The 24,634-nt window shown below is 39.4% G+C and overlaps 1 protein-coding gene across 2 annotated transcripts; it reads right to left on the bottom strand.

Moving 5' to 3' along the window:
* Positions 1–1,460: 1,460 nt before the first annotated feature.
* Positions 1,461–23,489, bottom strand: LOC140193970 (14-3-3 protein beta/alpha-1-like). Of its 2 annotated transcripts, none has more exons than XM_072251214.1 (6): positions 23,387–23,489; positions 22,487–22,978; positions 7,947–8,070; positions 7,351–7,514; positions 4,866–4,961; positions 1,461–2,513 (listed from the first exon to the last, which is right to left on the bottom strand). In XM_072251214.1, the coding sequence occupies exons 2-6, from the start codon at positions 22,874–22,876 to the stop codon at positions 2,448–2,450; spliced, it is 840 nt and encodes a 279-aa protein (XP_072107315.1). In that variant the 5' UTR covers positions 22,877–22,978; positions 23,387–23,489; the 3' UTR covers positions 1,461–2,447. The 2 variants fall into 2 exon arrangements, with proteins under 2 accessions (XP_072107315.1, XP_072107316.1); XM_072251215.1 differs by lacking the exon at positions 23,387–23,489 and adding an exon at positions 23,288–23,379.
* Positions 23,490–24,634: the final 1,145 nt, after the last annotated feature.

Below are 24,634 nucleotides of genomic sequence, written 5' to 3' on the forward strand. Positions count from 1 at the left end.
TTGGAGAATCCATTTTCAATGAATTAATAAAAATAAAAAAAACACTCTCAGTAAGGTCCAACGGTATGGTATATATTCAACAGACCAAACCAAAATGTAGCAAAAATGTTTTCATTCAAGACAAGTCGGGGAAACAATAATAGAGAAGCACAAATCTGTGGAAGGGTACAAGGCCTACTCAAAAGGCACTGAACATACCTCTGAAAAGGTGGAAAAATATGAAACCACAGCCACACTGCCTAGATCAGGCCACCCCTCTAAATTGAGTCCCCAGAGAAGAATGGCATTTCTAAGAGAGGCTACTGTGACGACAACAGTCTGTCTGAGTGAGCTGCAGAAATCTGTGGCTGCAATTGGAGATGAAGTTCATGACTCCAGTCACCAAGGCTTTGCACAAAAAGGGTACTTATGGAAGAGTGACAAGGAAGAAGCCCTAGCTAAAAAAGCAAATCCTTGCTGGAAAGACTTTGCAAAGCATCACTTAGAAGATACTGTAAAGATGTGGAAGATGATCTTGTGGTCAAATGAGACTAAAGTGGAACTTTCTGGTCTCAACACTAAGCAGTATGTGTGGCAGAAATCTCACACTGCGCATCAACCAGTTAACAGCATAAAGTGTTGTGGAGGTAGGATCATTCTATGGGAATGCTTTTCAGCAGCAGGGAAATCTGGTCAGGGTTGATGGGAAGGTGAATACAAAATATAGAGAGATCCTAGATAAAAAAAAACTTGCTAGCCTCTGTCAGCAAACTTAAAACTGTGGAGGAAGCTGTTCTCCCCCCCCCCCCCCACCCGCAGGATAGAACCTAAAGCACGCTGCCAGGGAAACCATCGAGTGGCTTCAAATGAAGAAAATTGATGTCCTTGAGTGGCCCAGACATTCCTGACCTGAACCCAATCGAATATCTCTGCAAGACCTGAAGACTGCTGATCACCTGCACTCCTGAACTAACCTGGCGCAGCTTGAGCAATTTTACAAGGAGGAATGGGCAAATCTTGCTCCATCACATTGCACAAAGCTAATAAAGACATCCAAGCTACTGGCTATAATAGCTGTGAGTGGAGGTGCAACTAAATACTGAGTAAAGAGGGATGAATACATTTGAACTACTGACATTTCAGTTTTTGAACTTTTAGTTTTCCATGCTTTACAATTTCCCATGTTTTTTGGGCTCTTGTGGGGGAGAAAAGGAGCACGTGATTCACTAATAAAAATTCTCAGTTAAATTGATCAAAATCCCTGGTTGTAGTACTCATTTATGTGACCAAAGGTTTAGGGGGCTGAATAGTTTTTCAAGGCACTCTATTTCATAGTTCAATAATTTCAAAATTAACTTTTAACAATGGTTCATCAGTGATAAAGTGTTAAACACCAATAGAGATTCTACAAACATATGTACATTTTTTGAAAATCTTCCATCGTGGTCCATAATCAAAATAATATACACAGTCAGTAAAAATGGTCTATAAAATGTAATTTATTTCATGTTACATTGGGCATTGACATTTTCACAAGGCCTTTGGAGATTATGATAAAATAACTAACAATTATAGTGGTCCAAATCTCACTGAAAATCCCCTTATATTTGCACAAACTTGCAAAGAAATAATATGCTTAAAAAAAAATTACTGGGCATAATCCAATGCTTTCCCATTCCAGTGTATTCAAAGTCATGTACGTAACTTAATCATTTACAAGCATATTCTAAACTTCAGCAGAAATGTTTTATAACAGTTGAGAAGTGAATAGCATGACATGGATAGGCAAAGAATTCATTTCTTTCTTAAAAAACGTTAAGACTCAATTTCCAAAATCACAAGGTACTTTAAAAAAAACTTGATAGTATTTTAAATGTTTTCAGTCTTATATTTTCAACAAAGTAACTAGTTTACACAAGGCCAGTCTTCCTGCAGAATAGAGAGGTGTGCAAGGACTATTTTACTTCAGCTATGTCAGTTTTCAATTAATGACAATTGTAAATCAAAGAGTGTTGAAGAGTACTTAATGCACAAGTCAAATCTTGAAGAACTAGAAATTGGCAAATTTGGAAAATGGTTTGACAATGGGAAGCAAGCAAAAAAGGGGTATTGGAGTAAATCTGAATTACGTTCTAATGCAGCAATTTATTAATATGCTCACAATACAAACATTGCAAGTATTTAAAATATTAAAACAATCTGTCCTCTATTTTGAGGTTACTCACGTTATAAAGTTAAAACTATATACTCTTCTACAGCAGTAATTGCATACCAGAAAGGCAGACAACCATCAACACAAACCAAGGGATGGACTTCTTTTAAAGCAATGGTGTGTATATAAAGACAAAACTTGGGGCTTTCCATACATAGATAAGTACAGTACTGACAAATTTTGTTACTATAGGAATTTGAGTGTAGTAAGGAATGGAGATGTGTAAAAAGTTTGGAGAATTGTGCCTCGAGTGCACCTAATTTTCTCCAGGCTCAGCTGCAACAGGTTCACTCTCATCAGCTGCACTCTCAGATGACCATAACTAGAAACAGAAGGGAAAATCGTTACTCATTCTTGTACGTAAATATTAAAAATTCTCAAAAAAACTTTATATTATAATGAACACCCAAACATGACCACCTATATGCTTTTGCTCAAAGTTTAATAACTAAGTATTAAAACATATAATTCCTTATTGTACATAGCAAAATTATTTGTGGGCAACTCTTGAACTGGTAATTGTGACAAAATATCTTTTCATTTTCAAATTAATAACGAGCTGTTCCTCTTAATGGAGACACTTCCCATAATTTAATCTAAAGAACCTGTATGACAATAGGTACTTGAATCTCACATAACCTATATTTTATGCATTGGGACTACCAAGTCCCAATTAGCTTATTTACAACTCAATTTTGCCCTTAAGAAAAAATAATCAAATAGCTTTGATCATAGACAGAGTCATACAGCACAGACACAGGCCTTTCAACCCACAGAATCCTCAATGACCATCAACCACCTAATTGTGCTAATCCTATATTAGTCAGTCCATAGACAACATTCAAGGTCAGGATGAATTTCAGGTTTCTGACACTATGAGGGAGTGACTCTACCAGTTGAGCCACGAGACCTGCTTCAGCTCTGAATTAATGCCTCTCTGGATTCCTCATTATTACATCTCAGAGGGCTGCTTTTTACCCTCAACAATTAGTTCCTAATTAACTAGATACTAGTTAATTCTTTTAACTACTTCTAATCTTTGAACACTGTCATCACTGGTGTTCCCTTCTCAGACAATACCCTGATCTCATCAACTTTATTCTTCAGTCTTTGCCACCTATCTATTAATGCTTTTGAATGCATTGCCACTTTCTCTTGGGATACTCTGAATCGAAGATCACTACTCTTGAACCAATCCTTTCCCTTCTTCACATATTACTATGTACGCACCAAATGTTCTCAGTTCTCCTCTACACCACACTTGACAGACATGCATTCTTGGACAAGGCTTCACTTCCTTCTTCCCTACACCAGAGAAACTAAATCTATGGTCCATACCTCCAATACACGCCAGCAATTGTGATTTCCTCCTTACCCAATTCCTCAGGTTTAACTAGGCAGCAGGTGACATCAAACAACCTCTTAGTGAGATAAACTCTCCTTTGCTCATAATGCTCAATTTCACCTCCAATCTCCTGTTGGAGGTTTCATCATGAATTATAACTCTTAGCACTGCCTTCTACATCTTCTTTCAATGTTTGACTACACTTCTACATGTTCCCTTCACTTGTAGCCCCATTCTCATGCTCTCCGTGACTTGTTAACATTTTATTATTTATTGAGATACCGCATGGAATAGGTCCTTCTGGCCCTTCAAGCCACGCTGTCAAGCAACCCTCCGATTTAACCGTAGCCTATGCAGTCACGGGAATATGTACAGCTCCTCATGGGCAGCGGGGGAGAAACGAAGCCGGGTCGCCTGGACTGTACAGTGTTGTGCTAACCACTATGCCACCATGCTGGACCAGGTCTCACCCCTTGCCTGCTGAAATTTACAAAAATTTGAAAAAGGATCTAGTGCTTTCCCAGCGAATGTCATGAATAAACCCTTCTGATGAAAATGTCATCGAAATGTCGGTTATAATCGATGCCTGTGCCCGGTTGGAAGCCCAAAAAGAGTTTATTTTTCCAAAAACCACATCAAAGTTGCTGGTGAACGCAGCAGGCCAAGCAGCATCTGTGGGAAGAGGTGCAGTCGACGTTTCAGGCCGAGACCCTGACGAAGGGTCTCGGCCTGAAACGTCGACTGCACCTCTTCCTACAGATGCTGCTTGGCCTGCTGCGTTCACCAGCAACTTTGATGTGTGTTGCTTGAATTTCCAGCATCTGTAGAATTCCTGTTGTTTTTGTTTTTATTTTTCCAAAAATTTGTTTCCATCTTCATGGAAACCCTTCTCCTCCCCATTATAGAATGCAAGAAATAGTAGTAGTAATTCAGCCCCTTATGCTTACTCCCTCATTCAATGAGATCATGTCTGACCTTTTACCTCAACATCAATGAATCAACCCCATGTCGCCTGGTTCCCTTAACATCTAAAAATCTAATGGTTTTTGTCTTAGCTTTGACAGAGATGGAGCCTCCACAGCCCTCTTGGCTAGTGAATTTTAAGGATTTAGCAGCCGCTGGGGTGACAGGTAATAATGACATCATTGTTGCTTCAGCAAAGTTTTATAAAATGCATTAGTAAGTCATGTGCACAATGCATCAGAACATTCCAAGAATGACTACTCATTATTTCATGGCACAAAAAACTCCTAAGTTAAAACTGATTATACATGTACAACTTTAATTCTTCAATACTGAAAAGTACAGGGAAAGTCTGAATTAACTTACTGTAAGATTGTCTCTAAGCAACTGCATTATGAGGGTACTGTCTTTGTAGTTATCGTCTTGGAGAATATCCAGCTCTTTAATAGCCTGGTCAAATGCCTAGTAAATAGATCAGAATTTGGAAAATAGGAAGACAATATCAGACAGGTGCTGCTGTAATGTTTGCTGAATCCCCACAACCCAGGAAGGACTATGAATAATCTGATACTACCAAGACAGGGCAAATCTCAAACCCATGAAAGAACTATTATTTTTAGCAAGCTTAGTACCTACCCAGAAGAGCAAAAAAATGTTATTGAAGGTCAGTTATCTTGCAGACATACTCATGGTTGAACATTTCAATATATATCTGGCTTTATTATCTAATAAATGATACAAAATGATTATTCAACAAAACCAATAGCAATTGCTAAGAATAACAACTAACAAAAAAAGAAAGAGGGCACCCTATCCAAAAAATGTGATGTTAGAGCCATATCTCATCTTCAGAACACAAACGAGCACTGTTGTTTGAATAGGAAATCTCAGACATTTAAAATGCAGTGTATTTTCATCCCTAGACGACCTTCAGGTCCCTTGCAACTTTCCACAAATCTCTCATGCTAGATCTCTGTAGCCCATTATGCCCATTCCATACGAGTGGCTATTTTGAGATTGACTTGCTTAGTTAGAAAGCATAGCAATCCCAAATTATCTTTAAGGATTTGGTTCCAATATAGCTGTTTAGTCAACCAGATGAGAAGACATAGTTTAAACCAATCATATTAATGAATACCTATCCAAAATACAGGAAGTTTTAAAGCACATTTTATATTGAGCTGACTTATTTTCTTATGAAATAAAGCATTCTGCTGAATTTTATAGAGAACACCAAATTAAGAGTATAATCATGTATTAATACTTGAAGCACCAAAATTTACAAAGACAAATCTGGTTACGAAGTGTGCAAATGGAATTCAACTCTGCAAAGTGGTTCATTTTGATAAGTGGATTAATTTTCTTGGAACATAAATTTTAAGTGGAGTAGAAGGATAATGCATTTTATTTTTAGGACAAACGCAGAAGAGATTTACAAGAACAGAGTACAGGAAACAGAATCTTGTGAAGATTGAGTGGGTTTCAACATCAGTAGGTTGAGGGAAAAGAAAGAGACCAAGCAGAAGCGAGATGTCTTTTCTTTCTCAAAGTGGAAACAAAAGGGCATAGATTAAAGACAAAAAATGTTATATAATATTTTAATATGGGTGTACAAGGTAACATTTCAAAATTTCCAAAATGCAAAATGCAGGAGGTGCTGTCAACATAGGATAATAACTGTTTGTAGGAGGACACAGATGAACAGAATAGTCAAACAACTTAATACAGAATATTCTGACATAACATTTTGGCAGAGAATGAAAAATATAGATTAAAAATCATAGGTCTAAAGCATATGCAGGAATTGAGAGACCTGGGTATACAGGTGCATAAATCATAAAAAGGGGCAGGACATTGAGGAATGGGTCTGAGTTTCATGTAAGGGCGCGTAAGCTAGAGTGTGCAAAAGACTGGTTCCAAGAAGTAGAGATTTCAGCCACAGAGTTAGTTGAGATTAGCCAGGGTTGTTTTTGGAGCAAAGGTTGAAAAAAGATATGATAGAGCTGCATAATCGTAAGAATGAATTCTTCAAATGTTGTTATTTGAGACAAGGAAATTGCTAGATGAGCATTGCAAGCAATGCTGAATGCAAAAGCATGTTGAACTGGGCTGCTTTAGTCAGAGGACTAGCGTCATCACCTTAATTAACATTTTTAGCAAAATCATTAATGTCTAAAGGCTTTGACAAACCATCATGAAATAGCCTATTAGAATACCTCTTGCCCACAGGCCATGCTGTCAGACAGGAGAATCCTCCAAATCCATCATTACCATAAAATTAAATCAACACCAAATCCATTTCATGGAGTTAAGAAATAAACATACCTAAAGTATTTGTACCCTTGGATATGCACACCAAGTAGGCCCAATTTCCACTTCCTCAACTACTGTAAAGCTTCAAAACTCCTCACTCACCCCATTTATGTACATCAGGGATAGATACTTTCAGCTGATCTATAACCTCTTTAATAAGAGAAACCAAACTGATTGATTTACAAAAACGTTTTCAAAGATTGCAAATTACCCAAATTCTACTGAACAGCCAGGAAAGTAGTAAGGCAAGTTCTCCCATCCAGATCACAATCTGTTAAACTTGATCAGATTTGTTGATCAGATAACTCTGAACTGCCTGTAGTAAAATATTTTAATTAGAATTCACTGTGGATTTCTTCGTGTTAATAATGGACACTTTGACATCAATTTTGTACCTCAGCAACACATCAATGCCTTTAGAGAAGGAAAACAAGCCCAGGGATTTTTTTTTTTAAAACATAATTGTATGTATGAATATGCCAGCACATTTAAAATTTATTCCAGTTACATCTTCAAACTTAGAAAGCATATAACTTACATCTTTTGCCAGCTTGCAGGCACTTTCCGGACAGTTGAGAATTTCATAGTAAAACACAGAAAAATTAAGAGCAAGACCCAAACGGATTGGATGTGTTGATGGCAGACCTTCCTTACTGATTTCAAATGCTGCTTGATATGCTGATTGCGAGTTCTGTATCGTTTCTACAAAAATAATGAGATTTGTAAATTGAAACTTAGTTTGCCTTCAAAACGCTATCATTAATTCAGCAAGTTAGAACTGCTAATTCAATTAGATTTCAAAATTACAGTAAACATTAAAAGTCTATACAAGACATTTTTAAGGCAGTACAATATCAGAACACCAGCATTCTAATTCTAAATATTGAAAAGTATTTTTTTTTTCACCTGGGATCCCTTCAGCTTATTAAAATTCACAAATAAATGTCAAGTTTATGGAATAATTTCATAGCAGATGACAAACAGCTTTGAACCACGGCATTTTTTTGCATTTTAGATGAGAACAGATTTCAGAGTAGGCTGCCTTATGACAAAATTGCACATTAATCATTTGTTCAAATTTGTTTTTTAAAATGACTGATTTTCAATTTTAAGGACACAAAAAAATTAGTTTACGTTGTCGGTCATCTCCAGAAGCAACTTCAGCGAGGTACCGAAAGTAATCGCCCTTCATTTTCAGGTAGAAGACTTTGCTCTCTGAGCAGGTGGTATTGGGAATTAGATAATTATCCAACAAACCCTGGAGGGAGAGGAGAAAAAAAGTCAAATCTCAAGCAAGTCCAATGCAGAATAAGAATAAATTTCAGAAGTGCTACAATACTACAACTTTACATGATAACAACCTTCAATTTGCATGTGTTCAGGTGGAGTTGGGAGGAGAGGAAAAAACACTACTCCAGAAACAGTTGTTCACATTTGTCATTAATTTACACAACTCTGCCTCAAAGATATTCAATGTCTTTTCCACCACTCTTCAAGGAGTTTGAAAGACACTCAATCCTCAGGGGGAAAAAAAAAGCTGCAGCGCATTCATCTTAAGTGACTATTTTTGTTTGGTTTCAAAGTGTCCTTTAGTTCTAAGTTCTCACATGACCAAATTCTGTCTCCACGTCCACACTAAGACACTCAGGATCTTCCATATTTCACTCTTCTACACTCCATCTTAGTCTGTCCAACCTATTCCTGTAACACAACCATTCACGCCAGTATCAGCTGAGTAAACTTAACCGCTTCAAATGCATATATATCCTTCCTTAATCAGACCAATACACTTACTCCAGATATGACCTGACCAAAATATACTTGAGCTCCCTTCTCAAGTATGGAAGCACAGCTTTGCAAAACTTACCAAGGTCACTCAAAGCCAAATTAGAAAGTGTATCCAATTCTTCTATTTTCACAAAATACCATCTGCTTTTTAGCCTCTTTACCCCATCCTCAAATATTCAAGCATGCCACCAGCAGTCAATCACCAAAACTACTCCAAGCAAAATCAACTATGGAATTGTAGCATTTAGTTTTGGACAAGCTACCAATTCGACCATTTAACAATACAAACTGCCCGTCTTCAAAACGTCCCAGAAATGTCATCCCAGTTGACATCCCAAATGTCATCTCATTACTACCATCAGGTGTAGGTACAGAAGATTGAAGACCTATGGTCAACATTTTAGGAAAAGCTCCTTCCCCCTCTGCCATCGGATTTCTGAAAGGTCCATGAACACTATCACTATTCTTCTTTTTCATTTCTTTCTGCAATTTATAGTCATTTTTATGTCATGCACTGTACTGCTAAAACAAAATAACAAATTTCTCAACACCATGGTAACTTGTTGCAAGCTGCTCCCTGGCAGATCCATTCGTTACTTCTATGATCATTTTACTCTTTTAAACCTAAATTCTTGTCTACCTGGAGTACACTCTTTTGGTAGCTTTTACACTTTACGCTGCATTGTTATTATTTTACCTGCTTCTAGCCCAAAGCACAGTGTAATGATCTGATCTGTATAAACAGCATACATAACAAGATTTTCACTGTCTTCATACACATTTCAATAATAAACCAATACTAAACTTGCTGTGGTTGCTTTGGACCAGATTATTCCAAGACACACAGAAACATAGAAAACCTACAGCACAATACAGGCCTTTCAGCCCACAATGCTGTGCCAAACATGCACTTTCTTTAGAAATTACCTAAGGTTATCTAGAGCCCTCTATTTTTCTAAGCTCCCTGTACCTATCCGGGAGCCTCTTAAAAGACCCAATTGTATCCACCTCCACCACAGTTGACGGCAGCCAATTCCACACACTCACCACGCTCTGCGTAAAAAACTTACCCCTGACATCTACTCTGTACCTGCTTCCAAGCACCTTAAAACTGTGCCCTCTCATGTTAGCCATTTCAGCCCTGGGAAAAAGCCTCTGACTATCCACACGATCAATGCCTTTCAATCATGTTATACACCTTTATTCGGTCACCTCTCATCCTCCATCGCTCCAAGGAGAAAAGGCCGAGTTCACTCAACCTATTATCATAAGACATGCTCCCCAATCCAGGCAACATCCTTGTAAATCTCCTCTGCACCCTTTCTATGGTTTCCACATCCTTCCTGTAGTGAGATGACCAGAACTGAGCACAGTACTCCAAGTGGGGTCTGACCAGGGTCCTAGACAGCTGTAACATTACCTCTCAGCTCTTGAACTCAAACCCATGGTTGAAGGCCAATGCACCATATGCCTTCTTAACCACACAGTCAGCTTTGAGTGTCCTGTGGACTTGGACTCCAAGATCCCTCTGATCCTCCACACTGCCAAGAGTCTTACCATTCATACTATATTCTGCCATCATATTTGACCTACCAAAATAAACCACCTCGCACTTATCTGGGTTGAACTCCACCTGCTACTTCTCAGCCCAGTCTTGCATCCATCGATGTCCCACTGTAACCCATGACAGCCCTCCACACTATCCACAACACCCCCAACCTTTGTGTCATCAGCAAATTTACTAACCCATCCTCTTCCTCATCCAAGTCATTTATAAACATCACGAAGAGAAGGGGTCTCAGAACAGATCTAAGGCACACCACTGGTCACCAACCTCATGCAAAAAAAATGACCCGTCTACAACCACTCTTTGCCTTCTGTGGGCAAGCCAATTCTGGATCCACAAAGCAAGGTCTCCTTGGATCCCATGCCTCCTTACTTTCGCAATAAGCCTTCCATGAAGTAACTCATCAAATGCCTTGCTGAAATCCATATACACTACATCTACTGCTCTACCTTTATCAATGTATTTAGTCACATCCTCAAAAAATTCCATCAGGCTCGTAAGGCATGACCTGCCTTTGACAAAGCCATGCTGACTATTCCTAATCATATTATGCCTCTCCAAATATTCATAAATTCTGCCTCACAGGATCTTCTCCATCAACTTACCAACCGCTGACGTAAGACTCACTGGTGTATAATTTCCTGGGCCATCTCTACTCCCTTTCTTGAATAAGGGAACAACATCTGCCAACCTCCAATCCACAAGAAGCTCTCCTGACCCCATTGATGATCATTGCCAGAGGCTCAGCAATCTCCTCCCTCGCCTCCACAGTATCCTGTGGTATATCTCGTCCGGTCCCAGTGACTTATCCAACTTGATGCTTTCCAAAAGCTCCAGCACATCCTCTTTCAAAATGTCTACATGATCAAGCTTTTCAGTCCACTGCAAGTCCTCCCTATGATTGCCATGATCCTTTTCCGTAGTGAAGCAATGTATTCATTAAGTACCTCTATCTCCTCTGGTTCCATACACACCTTTCCACTGTCACACTTCATTCGTCCTATTCACGTTTTATCCTCTTGCTCTTCACATACTTGTAGAATGCCTTGGGATTTTCCTTAATCCTGCTCACCAAGGCCTGCTCATGGACCCTCCTGGCTCTCCTAATTTCATTCTTAATCTCCTTCCTGCTAGCCTTATAAGTTTCTAAATTGCTATCATTACCTAGTTTTTTGAACATTTTGTAAGCTTTTCGTTTCTTCGTGACGAGATTTTCAACAGCCTTTGTACACCATGGTTCCTGTATCCTACCATCCTTTCCCAGTCTCAGTGGAACGTACCTATGCAGAACTCCAAGCAAATATCTCTTGAACATTTGTCACATTTCTGCCGTATATTTCTCTGAGAATATCTATTCCCAATTTATGCTTCCAAGCTCCTGCCTGATAGCTTCATATTTCTCCTTACTCCAATTAAACGCTTTCCTAGCTTGTTTGTTCCTATCCCTCTCCAATGCTATGGTAAAGGAGATAGAATTGTGATCACCATCTCCAAAATGTTCTCCCACTGACAGACCTGATACCTGACCAGGTTCATTTCCCAATACCAGATCAAGTACAGCCTCTCCTCTTGTAGGCTTGTCTACATATTGTGTCAGGAAACCTTCCTGAACACACCTAACAAACTCCACCCATCTAAACCCCTTGCTCTAGGGAGATGCGAATCAATGTTAGGGAAATTAAAATCTCCCACCAAGACAACCCTGTTATTATTACATCTTCCCAGAATCTGTCTCCCTATCTGCCCCTTGATGCCCCTGTTACTAATGGGTGGTCTATAAAAAACACCCAGTAGAGTTATTGACCCCTTCCTGTTCTTAACCACCACCCACAGAGACTCAGTAGACAATCCCTCCATGACTTCCTCCTATTCTGCAGCCATGACATTATCTCTGATCAGCATTGCCAGGCCTCCACCTCTTGCCTCCCTCCCTGTCCTTTCTGAAACATCTAAAGCCTGGCACTTGAAGTAACCATTCCCGCCCCTAAACCACCTAAGTCTCTGTAATGGTCACAATATCATAGCTCCAAGTACTGATCCACGCTAAGCTCATCTGCTTTGTTCATGATACTCCTTGCTTTAAAAGAGACACATCTCAAACCATCAGTCTGAGCACATCCCTTCTCTATCACCTGCCAATCCTCTCTTTCACACACTGTTTACAAGCTTTCTCAATTTGTGAGCCAACTGTCCCTTCCTCCAGCTCTTCAGTTCGGTTCCCACCCCCCAGCAATTCTAGTTTAAACTCTCCCCAATAGCCTTAGCAAACCTCCCTGCCAGGATATTGGTCCCCATCAGATTCAAGTGCAACCCATCCCTTTTGAACAGGTCACTCCTACCCCAAAAGAGGTCCCAATGATCCAGAAATCTGAATCTCTGCCCCCTGCTCCAATCCTTCAGCCACACATTTATCCTCTACCTCACTCTATTCCTATACTTAATGCCACGTGGCACAGGCAGTAATCCTGAGATGACTACCTTTGCGGTCCTGCTTCTGAACTACTTCCGAACTCCTTGCAGTCTGTTTTCAGGACCTCCTCCCTTTTCCTACCTATGTCGTTGGTACCAATATGTACCACGACCTCTGGCTGTTCACCTTCCCATCTGAGGATATCGACGACACAATCAGAAACATCCCGGACCCTGGCACCTGGAAGGCAAACTACCAGCTGTGTTTCTTTCCTGCGTCCACAGAATCACCTGTTTGATCCCCTAACTATAGAGTCCTCTATAACTGTTGCCTTCTTCCTTTCCCTACCCTTCTGAGGCACAGGGCCAGACTCTGTGCCAGGGGCACGGCCACTGTTGCTTCCCCCAGGTAGGCCATCCCCCCCAACAGTACTCAAACAGAAGTACTTATGTTAAGGGGGACAGCCAGAGGGGTACTCTTTAGACTCTTGCCCTTCCCTCTCCTGTCTGTTATCCACTTATCTATCTTCTAAGGCCCCAGTGTGACTACTTGCTATAGCTCCTCTATCACCTCCTCACTCTCCCTGATCAGATGAAGGTAATCGAGCTGCACCTCCAGTTCCCTAAGCTGGTCTCCCGGACATCCCATATCTGACATACTTCCTATTCTTCACAAATAACTTACCTCGCCTCGTCCCGTTATCGCTGAAGCCCCGTTGAGCCAAAGCTCTCCTACTCTGACTCCCTCTACTCCGTTACCTGCTCCTCTGACGCCCACTCTATAAAGCTGCCTTCTTTTTAAGCTCTTCCCACCGGTCTAACTCGCTGACGTCCACACACTTGCACAGTCATTGCTAGATCCGTGTTCAGCCTTCTATATTTGTTTACTCTTTTATAGTGAATGCAATCTCTGTTGGGTTCTGGTTCTACTGTACCTCAAAAATAAAATTTTTAGCCTCATTTTTACATCTTTTCACCATCTCCTCCATTTCAGGCTTTGTGCAATCCACTATTTCTCCATATTATATCCTCCCAGTGACCCATCATTACCAACTATGCTTTCAGAAGACTCCAGGACTCTCTCACTACATTTCAAATACACGTCAGAAGGTTCAATTCTTGTACCAGATTAGAGCAGCTACCTTATTTTATTTAATCATGCTTCCACAATACTTGGTGGAATGTGTTTCAACAAAAAAACTTTTAAAATTCTGTAATATTTTCTTTAGTCTGTAGAAATTTATAGGAATAAGTCCCATTGCGCTGTTGATCATGATTAACAACTTAAAAGTTGTGGGTTTTTTTCTTTAACGAAATATCATTCACTTTCATCCTATTATGTAGGCCTTTGAGCCAGAAAAACTAGAATAGACTTCTTTTCCTGATATCATCCCTTGCCAAAAATGCATTATTGATAATTTCCTTTCCTCAAGCCTGCCTTGATGCAGCAGCCACAAGCTTCTGATGTCTCTTACATAAAAAACATGCTAAAGGATCCCAGAATAACCCAGCAAGAACAAAATTCTGTTTTGTCAAGCCGATCCCATTTTCCTACACTTTGTTCTAAACTGCAGCATCTTACTCACCTCACATTCCCAGCCAAGTTTTAGCAGTAGGTCCAAAACTTATAACCATTGTAGTTCATTTGTTCATTACACCTTATGTTTATTGAATTCCAGAACACACGGTGAAACCCTCTCACTGCTCCCCTTCTGTGATCTCTGCTGCTCTCCGACTCTTTGACCACGTGCTCTTTACTTCATGCCTCCCTCTCCCGGTTTCACCTATCATCTTGTGTTCCTCTCTTCCCTCCACCACCTTCTAAATCTGCCCATCTTTTTTTTCCTGCAGTCCTGCCAAAGGGTCTCAGCCCAAAACGTCGACTGTGCTCCCCCCCCCCCCCCCCCCATTGATGCTCTCTGGCCTGCTTACTTCCTCCAGCATTTTATGTGTGTTGCCTACACAATTTCTGGTCAGACCGAAACTGTACTTGATAGATCTATCTCAAACTAAAACTGCCTTTAAACTCATGTTCATCCACGATTTATTCTGGGTATCAAAAATCCAGTTTTACACATATAAATTTCTAAATCCATATCCAGGAAGAAAAAAAACAGGACTGAGAGACCAAACTTGTAGGTTTACAAAGGTCACAAGAGTAAAAATAAGACATTTTCAAAGAGCTACTTTGAAAGAATATCAGGTCAGTTTACTCCAGAGACTGGTGATCGCAGCAAGATGCCTCTGTAAAACTTTAAAGAAAAACAAAAACAGGAAATGGTAACTTCATCTAAAAAAAATAGGGGATGGTACTTGACAGCACCATTTCTGATGCAATAGAGAGGTCTCAAATTAAGCAAACCTATGCAAAACCCACAATACCTTGGAGAGCTCAGAAACAAGGTAACTAAGCTCCTGGACCAAAAACAAATCATAAAAAGCAGGCATTGTCTGAAGTTTATCAACTCATACAGAACATTAAGAATGAGCTCAAAGCCAGGTAAAAGAGGTATCAGCTTCATATACTGTATTTAGGAGTTAATTATTTAATTAATTATTTTCCATTTTAAATTTGACAGATTGAACATGCAAACAAGAAATCTTTTGCCCATTCGACAATTTTACTTGCAGAAAATCAGGTAAGAACCAGATTTATTATCACCGACACAAGGCGTGAAATTTGTTGTTTTGCAGCAACAGTACAGTGCTAAGACAAAGAAAAAAACTATGAATTACAAAACAAATGGTGCAAATAAAAAAAAAAGGAGTTAGTGTTCCTGGACCATTCTGATATGTAATGGCAGATGGGAAGCAGCTGACTGTGGGTCGTCAGGCTCCTGTACTACAATGAAAGAGGAGTAACGAGAATGGGCCTGTCCCGGATGGGACACAAGTTTAAAATGTACAGACCCAGGAGGGGAAAGACTAAAATTTCACAGGCTCTATAGTTTGGACTGCACACAACTGAAATTCTCAACTTTAAACATGTAATATTTCTGGTCTTTTCTTTTGAGAGCTATAAAATAGTTGGCAATAAACACCACTGAAGTTCATAGTTGGATGCAAGCCACAAATGGAATTAGTTATAAGTGATACATTTAAAGGATTTCAGTGCCAAGAGGGGGCAGTAACAAACATTCATTGCACAGATGAACTGAATAAATTGTAGGAAAGAAATGAGGGTTTTTCCAGATAAAGATAGGACTACACTCCAGTTCTGTTCATAATCAGATATAATCAACAAGCTCCAAAACCTAGGCCTTGGTACCTCCCCTCTGCAACTGGTTCCTTGACTTCCTCATCAGGAACCAGTCTGTGCAAATCAGAAATAACTTCTCCAAACTGACAATCAACACTAGTGCACCTCAAGGATCTAGACTCAGCCCACAGCTTGACTCTACCAATGACTGTGTGGCTAGACATAGCTCAAATGCCACCTATAAACTTGCAGCTGGCAATTATTGTTGGCATAATTTCCGATTGTGACAAGGTGGTGTACAGGAGCAAGATAAATCAGCTGGTTGAATGGTGTCGCAACAACAACCTTGCACTCAACATCAGTAAGACCAAGGAATTCACCGCTGGCTTCAGGAAGGGAAAGTTGAGGAAACACACACCAGTCCTCATCAGGAGATCAGCAGGAGATTAGGTTTACTAGAACGTTACCTGGGTTTCATCACCTAAGTTACAGAGAAAGGTTGAACAAGTTGGGTCTTTGTTCTTTGGAACGCAGAAGGTTGAGGGGGGACTTGATAGAGGTATTTAAGATTATGAGAGGGATAGATAGAGTTGACGTGGATAGGCTTTTTCCATTGAGAGTGGGGGAGATTCAAACAAGAGGACATGAGTTGAGAGTTAAGGGGCAAAAGCTTAGGGGTAACATGAGGGGGAACTTCTTTACTCAGAGAGTGGTGGCTGTGTGGAACAAGCTTCCAGCAGAAGTGGTGGAGGCAGATTCGATGTTGTCACTTAAAGTTAAACTGGACAGCTATATGGACAGGAAAGAAATGGAGGGTTGTGGGCTGAGTGCAGGTCGGTGGGACTAGGTGAGAGTAAGAGTTCGGCACGGACTAGAAGGGATGGCCCTGTTTCCGTGCTGTAATTGTTATATGGTTATATAGTGGAAAGGGTGAGCAGTTAAAAACTTCCTGAGTTTCAACATCTCTAAAGATCTATCCTGGGCCCAACATATTAATGCAAATATAAAGGTGCCATGACAGTGGCTATACTTGAGTAGACTTGGTACGTTAGCAAACACTTGCAAATTTTTACAGTTGTACCATGGAGAACATTCTAAAGTCTGGAATGGAAGGGCCACTGAACAGGATCAGAAAAGGCTGCACAAAGTTGTAAACTAGGCTAGCTCCACCATAGTCATTAGCCATTCCAGCAGAGGATACCTTCAAAAGGCAATGGCTCAAGGCGGCGGCATCATTAAGGACCCCATCATCCAGGATGTGCTCTCTTCTCATAGCTACTATCAATGAGATACAGGAGCCGAAGCGACACAATCAATGTATATATAATTTCTTATTGTAATTTATAGTTTTTTTAGAAATGTACTGCTCCCACAAAACAAATTTCACAACATACACCAGTGATATTAAACTTGATTCTGACTCTTCAAGTCACTATATTAGTAAACAACTTAACTCATATCTGCCCCCCCCCCAACTTTACCCTTCCTAAGCATTAATGTATTTTTTTTGACGATTACTCCACTCAAAATTTGGAATAATCAGTCTGCAAATTGAACATGACTAAAGTAATGAGATTAAAGATTAGACACATTGTTTAGGCTACAACACTGGGAAGTATTAAATTAAAAAGTCAAAAATGAAAATAACATTTGAAAAGTCTTAGTTTAACATGAACACCAGTCAAATTGGGTTCCACTTAGATCAACCAGCTCATATTTTTAAAAAATGCACCATTCTTCCACCCTTATAAATTGTAAATGGATTTCTAAACGCTAAGTTTGGTATTGGTGCAATGCAGTTTCTGCTTGAAATGAATGTTAAACATTATACAGTATAAATCACAACAAAAATGAAGCATAATCAAAGAATGCAAAAGTAATATCCTGTGGTATGTGAACCAAAAATTTGTAAAGAAACTTTAAAATGACTATTAGGTACAAATTGTTTGAGATTTTGACTTTCCGAAATGAAAAAAAAACATAGCGGTTTAATACTTCGATCTAATCATACAATACAGTAATTTTGATTTAAAAACAAAATTGAGCACTGCATTTAAGGGGGCTGACAAGGCATACAGAAAGGCAGCTTATTTACTTACAGTGAGAAGCAGGCTGTTCCAGCCAACAAGCAGCATCACCCAGCAACCCATCTATTTAACAATAGCCTAATCAAAGGACAATTTATAATGATCAATTAACCTAATAACAGGCACATCTCTGGAATGTAGGAAGAAACCAGAACACCGAGGAAACCAACGGGTTCATGGGAAAGCTGTACAAATGTCTTGCAGATAGCACTGGAATAGACCCTTTGAGCTAACCACCCAGCAACCCCTGACTTAAACCTAGCCTAATCATGAGACAACTTACAATAACCAATTAACCTACAAATCTGTAGGTCTTTGGACTGTGGGAGGAAACCAGAGCACCTGGAGGAAACCCACACAGTCACAGGGAGAACGTACAAACTCCTTACAGACAGTGGCAGTAATGGTATCATGGTAACTGCTACACTGCCATGGCGTACCATGTTCTGTGTAAAGATTATAATTTGGAGTGAAGAAAAAGGGAAGGGAGGCAGCATGAAGCTATTATCTGAGTTTGAGTTATTGGCCATTTACAACTGTAATGAGAAGGAATTTCCTTAAAGTTCTATTCACACCTTCAGAATTTTCTACTTCATTGCACTAAGAATACTCAGTTGTCAAGTATACTATAAGACTAAGATATAGGAGCAAAATTAGGCCATTTGGTCTATTGAGTGACAAACTGGGAACTCTGAATCCTGAACACCATGGAAACAAAGTAGCTGGGAGGGAAAAAGAGAAGTGTGACAACCTGGTGGTTAAGTACATAATAAACCAGAATCTTAGAACAAAGAGGCCATACCACTTATTATATTATATCTACTTATTATTAAGAAATGTTAAATTACCATACAAAAGTACCTGATGAAATTGAACACATTGAGTTCCATAATAGTAATTAAAACTTTTGGAGAAAAAAAAACACGGATTATGACAATAACATTATCTTGAACAAACCTCCAATCCTGCAGTAGAAATTAACTGCAGTTTTAATACACGAGGGAAATGAGGAAAGGTAGTAGAGGATAATAGTTTTGCTCAGTGGCCTCTTTAACAGGAACAAAAAATTAAATTAGGTTTGCTGAACAGTGCCAGAAGTAACAGTTCTTCTGCACAATGTGGATTAGCAACTGAAAGAATAACACTTTCTTCACATCAACAATGCATTAAAAACTATGTCAGAATTTGCAAAGAACTTGTGTTAATTTAAAGGATCTCTAGGGTCTGCAGAACTTCCCTCATTGGTGCACATCCAACTTTCAAAATGTCAACATCAAGCACAAAAATTTCATAAGTTGTTTCAAAACATGAACATTCTGCTGTATGCTTGAAGATATATATTGTTCACCCTGCACCCATCCCAAAACTCCATCATTTAAATATGGTATTGCCTTTTCAACTGATTGCCCTCAAATCAAACTCTTCAGTTATAAATACTTCTCGGCAGTGCCTCAGTACAAGATTTTGAATGAAAAACATCCATTTTGTTTCTTGCTATTTCCCTAACATTAGGCGCAATCTAGATTAAACTCCAATAACTTTAAGCCTTACAATTCTATTTAGATTCATTAACACTTGGTTGTTATATTCTGCATCTAGAATATAAAATCTAGAATCCAAGCAATGTACCAAGCTGCATCACTGTACTTTAATTCAATACCTTCAGCCCAGAGAATATTCTGAATTATTTTTCAAAACTGCAACTCTTTACAAACATTGAGGCCGATCTCCATCTGCCAGTGTTTCTATTCCTTCATCTCACTGGAATTCACTTGCTATTGCTTCCAACCCTTCTAAAAGATTAACTTTATTCCCTAACTGGTATCCATTTTGATTCATAACTTACTCCTAAACCCAAATTATTTACATTAGTAGTAAACACCAGAGGGCATTGATTGAACAGAATGGCAGCTAAAGTGCTATTTCTATCTGACTCACAAATCTTCTAGCTTCCCTTAAAATGTCTCATTTCCTTGCTCTTCCTGCACATGCCCTGCAACACTCTTCTACCCACCTACATACGTTTTACCTCAATTTTTAATATCCATGTTGCCCCTTTTCACCTGCAGTTCACCGAATCTAGATGATTTCATACTTAAAATCTTAAATTAATTTACTGTGACAGCCCCTTTAATATTATAATCCTGCAAATCTTACCCATCGACTTTATTCTTTTATCACCTTTTAGAGCAGCTAATTAATCTACCACTATGTAGCTGAGATGGGGTGGTTGATTAATTGGCCACACAGAGATGGCACAAACTCCACACAGCCAACACTGAAATAAAGTTGTGAGACTGCAAGTAAACCAAAATAATAAGAATGAGCTCTGTACCTATTTGGAAATAAAACAAGTTCTATGCTGACCACACTCCAGACATTTGGCATAAAAACTATATCCATTGAAGGCTTCAAAACATCAGGAGCCTAGGATACAACATCACAGACTCTGACACAATTTAACTCACCAACTAACTGCATTTTAATTTGTTATCCACCCATCAGGAAACTGCTCATCTCAGGATCACATCATCTGTATATTCATCTCTGGTTTAACCATTGAAAAAACAATGATGAGGTGAATTTGACCTTCTGGCTTAGTCTCCAACTGCTTGTAACACTTACTATGCCTAATTTGTCCACACTAAAAATGTGCAGCATATCCATGTGTCCAGATATGGGAAATCACAGCAATATAAACTGAAAAACACATTTTAAGTCTAACTGCAGGACAAAGCTCAGATTCAGCAACTCAATTAGGAAGCTGGTAGTAAATAGAGACAAAATTGGGGCAAGAGCCATTTAATACTACATTTCTACTCAGTTGGTATCAAGCCAGGTTTTCATCGAGACATGATTTAATTACATTAATGACCAATTCCATCTGCTCTACAATACATCTGACTAAAGGAAGCTGTCACTACTTAAAATGAACAGAGGTACAGCTGACAATGAAAAGTACTTTATAAGATAAAAAAAGCAGGAAGATGTTGCAAAGCCGATTTCCACAATACCTTTCTTTAAATTGGCTGATCACAGAAGCATGAGTTTGTGCTAATGAACAAATTGCTTGAAAATCCATCTAGAATGGATTATTTTCATGAAAACTGAATAAAAAATTCATTCAGAACTGCTTGACAATTCCAAAAATTAAGAAGAAAGAGTTAAGGCTGTATATCAAACAATCAGAAACATAATTAATAGGTCCACATCATTCAAGGCAACAGATTTCATACAACCATGTTTATTTTTTTTTTAAATGCGTCAAACTAGAAGTGTCTAAAATCTTCGGCCTAGGGCTGATGCCACTGAATAATCATTGGGAGAAAAACAGGTTTCAATCCAGGAAAGTAACAAGCAATGCATGTTATCTTTTTTTTTGTGATTGTGTACCTTTCTCAAGGCATTTTGCTCAATTCACATTCAATTTCAATATTTCTAGCTTAGAACAAAGATCCTCAATAACTTTACAATACCTATAATTAAAATTAAATCAGGCTGACATAACATAATTATGATAAACATTAAAAGTACCATGTTGGCTGCAACATCATGTTATGAAGAAGCTGATCTGATGTATGAGATTCACACCAACCCACCCCACCCAGCCTACACACCTAAATTCAACTTGAAACTATTATATGACAATGTGACTGCCATGAACTTATTTGACATATTTATTGAACTGCAGCATCCTGACAGGATAATAATGTGGCAGTTTTAAGTGACATCTGTAGTAAGTGGAGGGGAGCGGTACAAAAAAAAAGATTTTTAAAATTATTTTAAAATTTCAATTTTAAAACCTCATGTTTGAGATGGGAGTCAGTTTCCATCACGCTAAGCAACCGCGATTCAAACGTCGCCACTATTGACTTTTACATCAAACATCTTAAAATTAACTTTCAGCCTACAAGTTCTTTTTAAGAACAGACATCATTTAAGGGAAGATACAAGATTAAATAGGATAACTACCTGTATTTTTCACTCAATACTATCAACGCCCAAACAAGCAAAAATAAAATTCGCCAATTCAGAGAAAATATACCCATTTCAAACGGTGCTTATGTAGCAATACAGTAACAAGGAAGCAGTTTTACAACGCTGTCTATAAAACTACACAAGCAACTTTCTGCTAAATGTTGCAACTTTAGTTAGTTAACAGAAAATGTAAACATTTTAATGCAGGAATGGTTTACTCTGCTAATGATCAGCTAAAGGCAGCATTCTAATTCATAATTAATCTTTGAAACGTCACTCCTCGAATGGTTACAATATTACCTATCGACTGCGTATAGCTTTGAATTAATCAAGTGTATCACAAACAGTAGTGGGAAAAATCTGAAGAGCTGGATAAGATCTTTTCCCTCTTTTCACGTGTATGTAAGCTACTGGCACACTAACCTAGAAAACCAATATCCAATAGCGTAACTCGGAGCCGTCTTAATCATGTTTCAGACTTATTTAATTGTTAATTTAAGTACTTCACGGAAGTTAACCTAAAATTGCACATAAACGCACTTAATTCGTTTTTGCTTCTTTGGAGGGAAGTTTATTTACAGTGGTTTTAAAGCTAGAGGAACCTCGAATCGAGACCCCCCCCCCCCTTCCTTTGTGCACCGCTTACCAAGACGTCGCCGCAAATTTCACGGAGCTCTTCTTCTACTTTTTCCCGGTAGCTTTTAATCAGCTGTAGCTTCTTCTCGTCTTTCTCGTTCTTCTGCTCTATACTGGAGATAACCCTCCACGCCGAGCGGCGGGCGCCCACCACGTTCTTGTAGGCGACCGACAGCAGGTTCCTCTCTTCAATGCTGAGCCCGCAGCCCTGCTCGGTCACCGCTTTCATAGCAGCGGCCATATCATCGTATCTCTCGGCCTGCTCAGCCATCTTGGCTCTTTGCACCTGCTCGGCATTCTCCGGATTGCTGTTGGTCTGATCAACCTGCTTGGCATTGTCGGGGTTGCTGTTGGTCTGCTCAGCTGGTTTCTCTTGCTTGTCCTGCTCTGCGTTCTCCATGTTTCTGTTGGCCGGCCTCTCCTTGAGTTCTGTTGCTGTGCCTTCGGTACACCGAGGGCTGAACTTCTGCTCACTCCGCCTTTCAGCTAAAAGGTATGCAGTCTGTTGAGAGACGGACAGAAAAGAGGAAATTTATTCTAAGACAAAACCAACATGCCCGAAAGAGATTGATAGCTAGGTGGGCAAAGGGCGGGAGAGTGGGTGCATTGATGAGGGGGTGTTCTTATCTACATCCGCTTGTTTTCCCCCTCCAAAATCGATCTCGGGGTAGAGTAGCGTGGATCTAATTTGTGCAAAGTACAAAAAAAGAAACATGGCGGATTTTTATTAAAATCCAAGAAATCTTCAAAATTAAGCCAAAACTCCAAGACTGCAATTCCAAGATTCTTTTTAAATTTAAACATCGCTTACCCTTCTATTACTTTATAAACTGATTCCCCACTCCCCTTTACTTTTGCCTCCTTCCGAAAGAGAAGAGCGATTATCGCAACACATTCCCTGAAAACAAACCTGGTTCAACCTTGTATCTCCTCAAATGGATCAACTTGGGCCAGCGGAAGACCGGAGGTGGAGGCGGGCCCACCCACCCGGTTTGACGGACGCGGAAAGCCACGCCTCTCTATCCCTTGCACTATGACGGATAACTTGTTCTACGAATGAACCATTGAAACCTGCTGCAGACGTGCCAAAGTTATCCAATCAGCTAAGGCTAATGAAGGGGCGGGGTCATTGCTCTATTCTTACAGGTTAGCTCGGGTGGAGTCTGCTGCCCGACAACGGGGTTTCCTCCAATTAGATGCAGGGCAGAATGACGTTTCAGTTGGCATGACGACCGCGACGAGCAGCAAAATGGCAAGGGCGTGGTTGTGAACGGGACGCTTCATGTCAATGCTGCAGGTTATGTTTGAATGGTAATGCATTGAAGCAATGAGGGACACTATCCACTCGCACAGCTCAGCAATATGACATCTACAGGAAGAGCACATCAAACAATAAACAATAATCAAGTTTCGACTGTTGCTGTTAAATATGTTTGGGATATGCGGATTAGAAGTGCTACTGGTAGAAAGAAATACTTTAAATATTCGAATTAGGTTATTATTGTCATATGTATTGAGGTATAGTTAAAACTGTTTTGCTTGTATTGATTATTACAACTGCGCATTGAGGGTAAACAATTATAGAATGCATAATTAAATGTTACAGAGGAAGTGCAGACAGAGAATAAAGTGAAAGACCATAACGAGGTCTTGTAAAATCAAGAGTCCATCTTATTGTACGGAGGGACTGTTCAATAGCAGAATGGTGATAAGTCCTTTCAGATCTTGTGTCTTCCGATGGGAGGGGAACAAGACCGAATGTCTGGGGTGGGTGTGGGCTTTGATTACATTTACAGAGCAGCGGGCAGCGAGAAGTATAGACAGAAACCTTGGAGGAAAATCTGTTTTCCGTGATGTGCTGAACGGAGTCCACAACTCCGCAATTTCTTGCAGTCTCATTTGCCATACCCAGCTGTGAAGCATCCATATGAGGTGTCTTCTATGGTGCATCAATAGTAGTAAACTATGGGCCATTTTTAAATAGCACAATTAAATGAAAACAAAATTCCGAACACACGCAGCTTACTGAGAAGAGAAACAGAATTAATGTTTCATATTGAAGATTCATCCTCAGAAATGATCTGTAATGTTAACTCTGCTCTCTTTTCACAGATGCTGCTTGACTTACTGTGCATTTCCGTTTTCTAGAGTTCCAACA

Source organism: Mobula birostris, chromosome 2 (genome assembly GCF_030028105.1).
Source record: "Mobula birostris isolate sMobBir1 chromosome 2, sMobBir1.hap1, whole genome shotgun sequence".
Classification (NCBI taxonomy): Eukaryota; Metazoa; Chordata; class Chondrichthyes; order Myliobatiformes; family Myliobatidae; genus Mobula; species Mobula birostris.

What these genes read in the sequence shown, in the direction of transcription:
- LOC140193970 (XM_072251214.1), bottom strand. Translation starts at nt 22,876, where the DNA reads ATGGAGAACGCAGAGCAGGACAAGCAAGAGAAACCAGCTGAGCAGACC. An exon ending in AAATTTGCGGCGACGTCTTG is followed by an intron (nt 8,071 to 22,486) that starts GTAAGCGGTGCA and finishes CTCTCCCTCCAG; the next exon opens with GGTTTGTTGGATAATTATCT. An exon ending in CCTGCAAGCTGGCAAAAGAT is followed by an intron (nt 4,962 to 7,350) that starts GTAAGTTATATG and finishes TCTATTTACTAG; the next exon opens with GCATTTGACCAGGCTATTAA.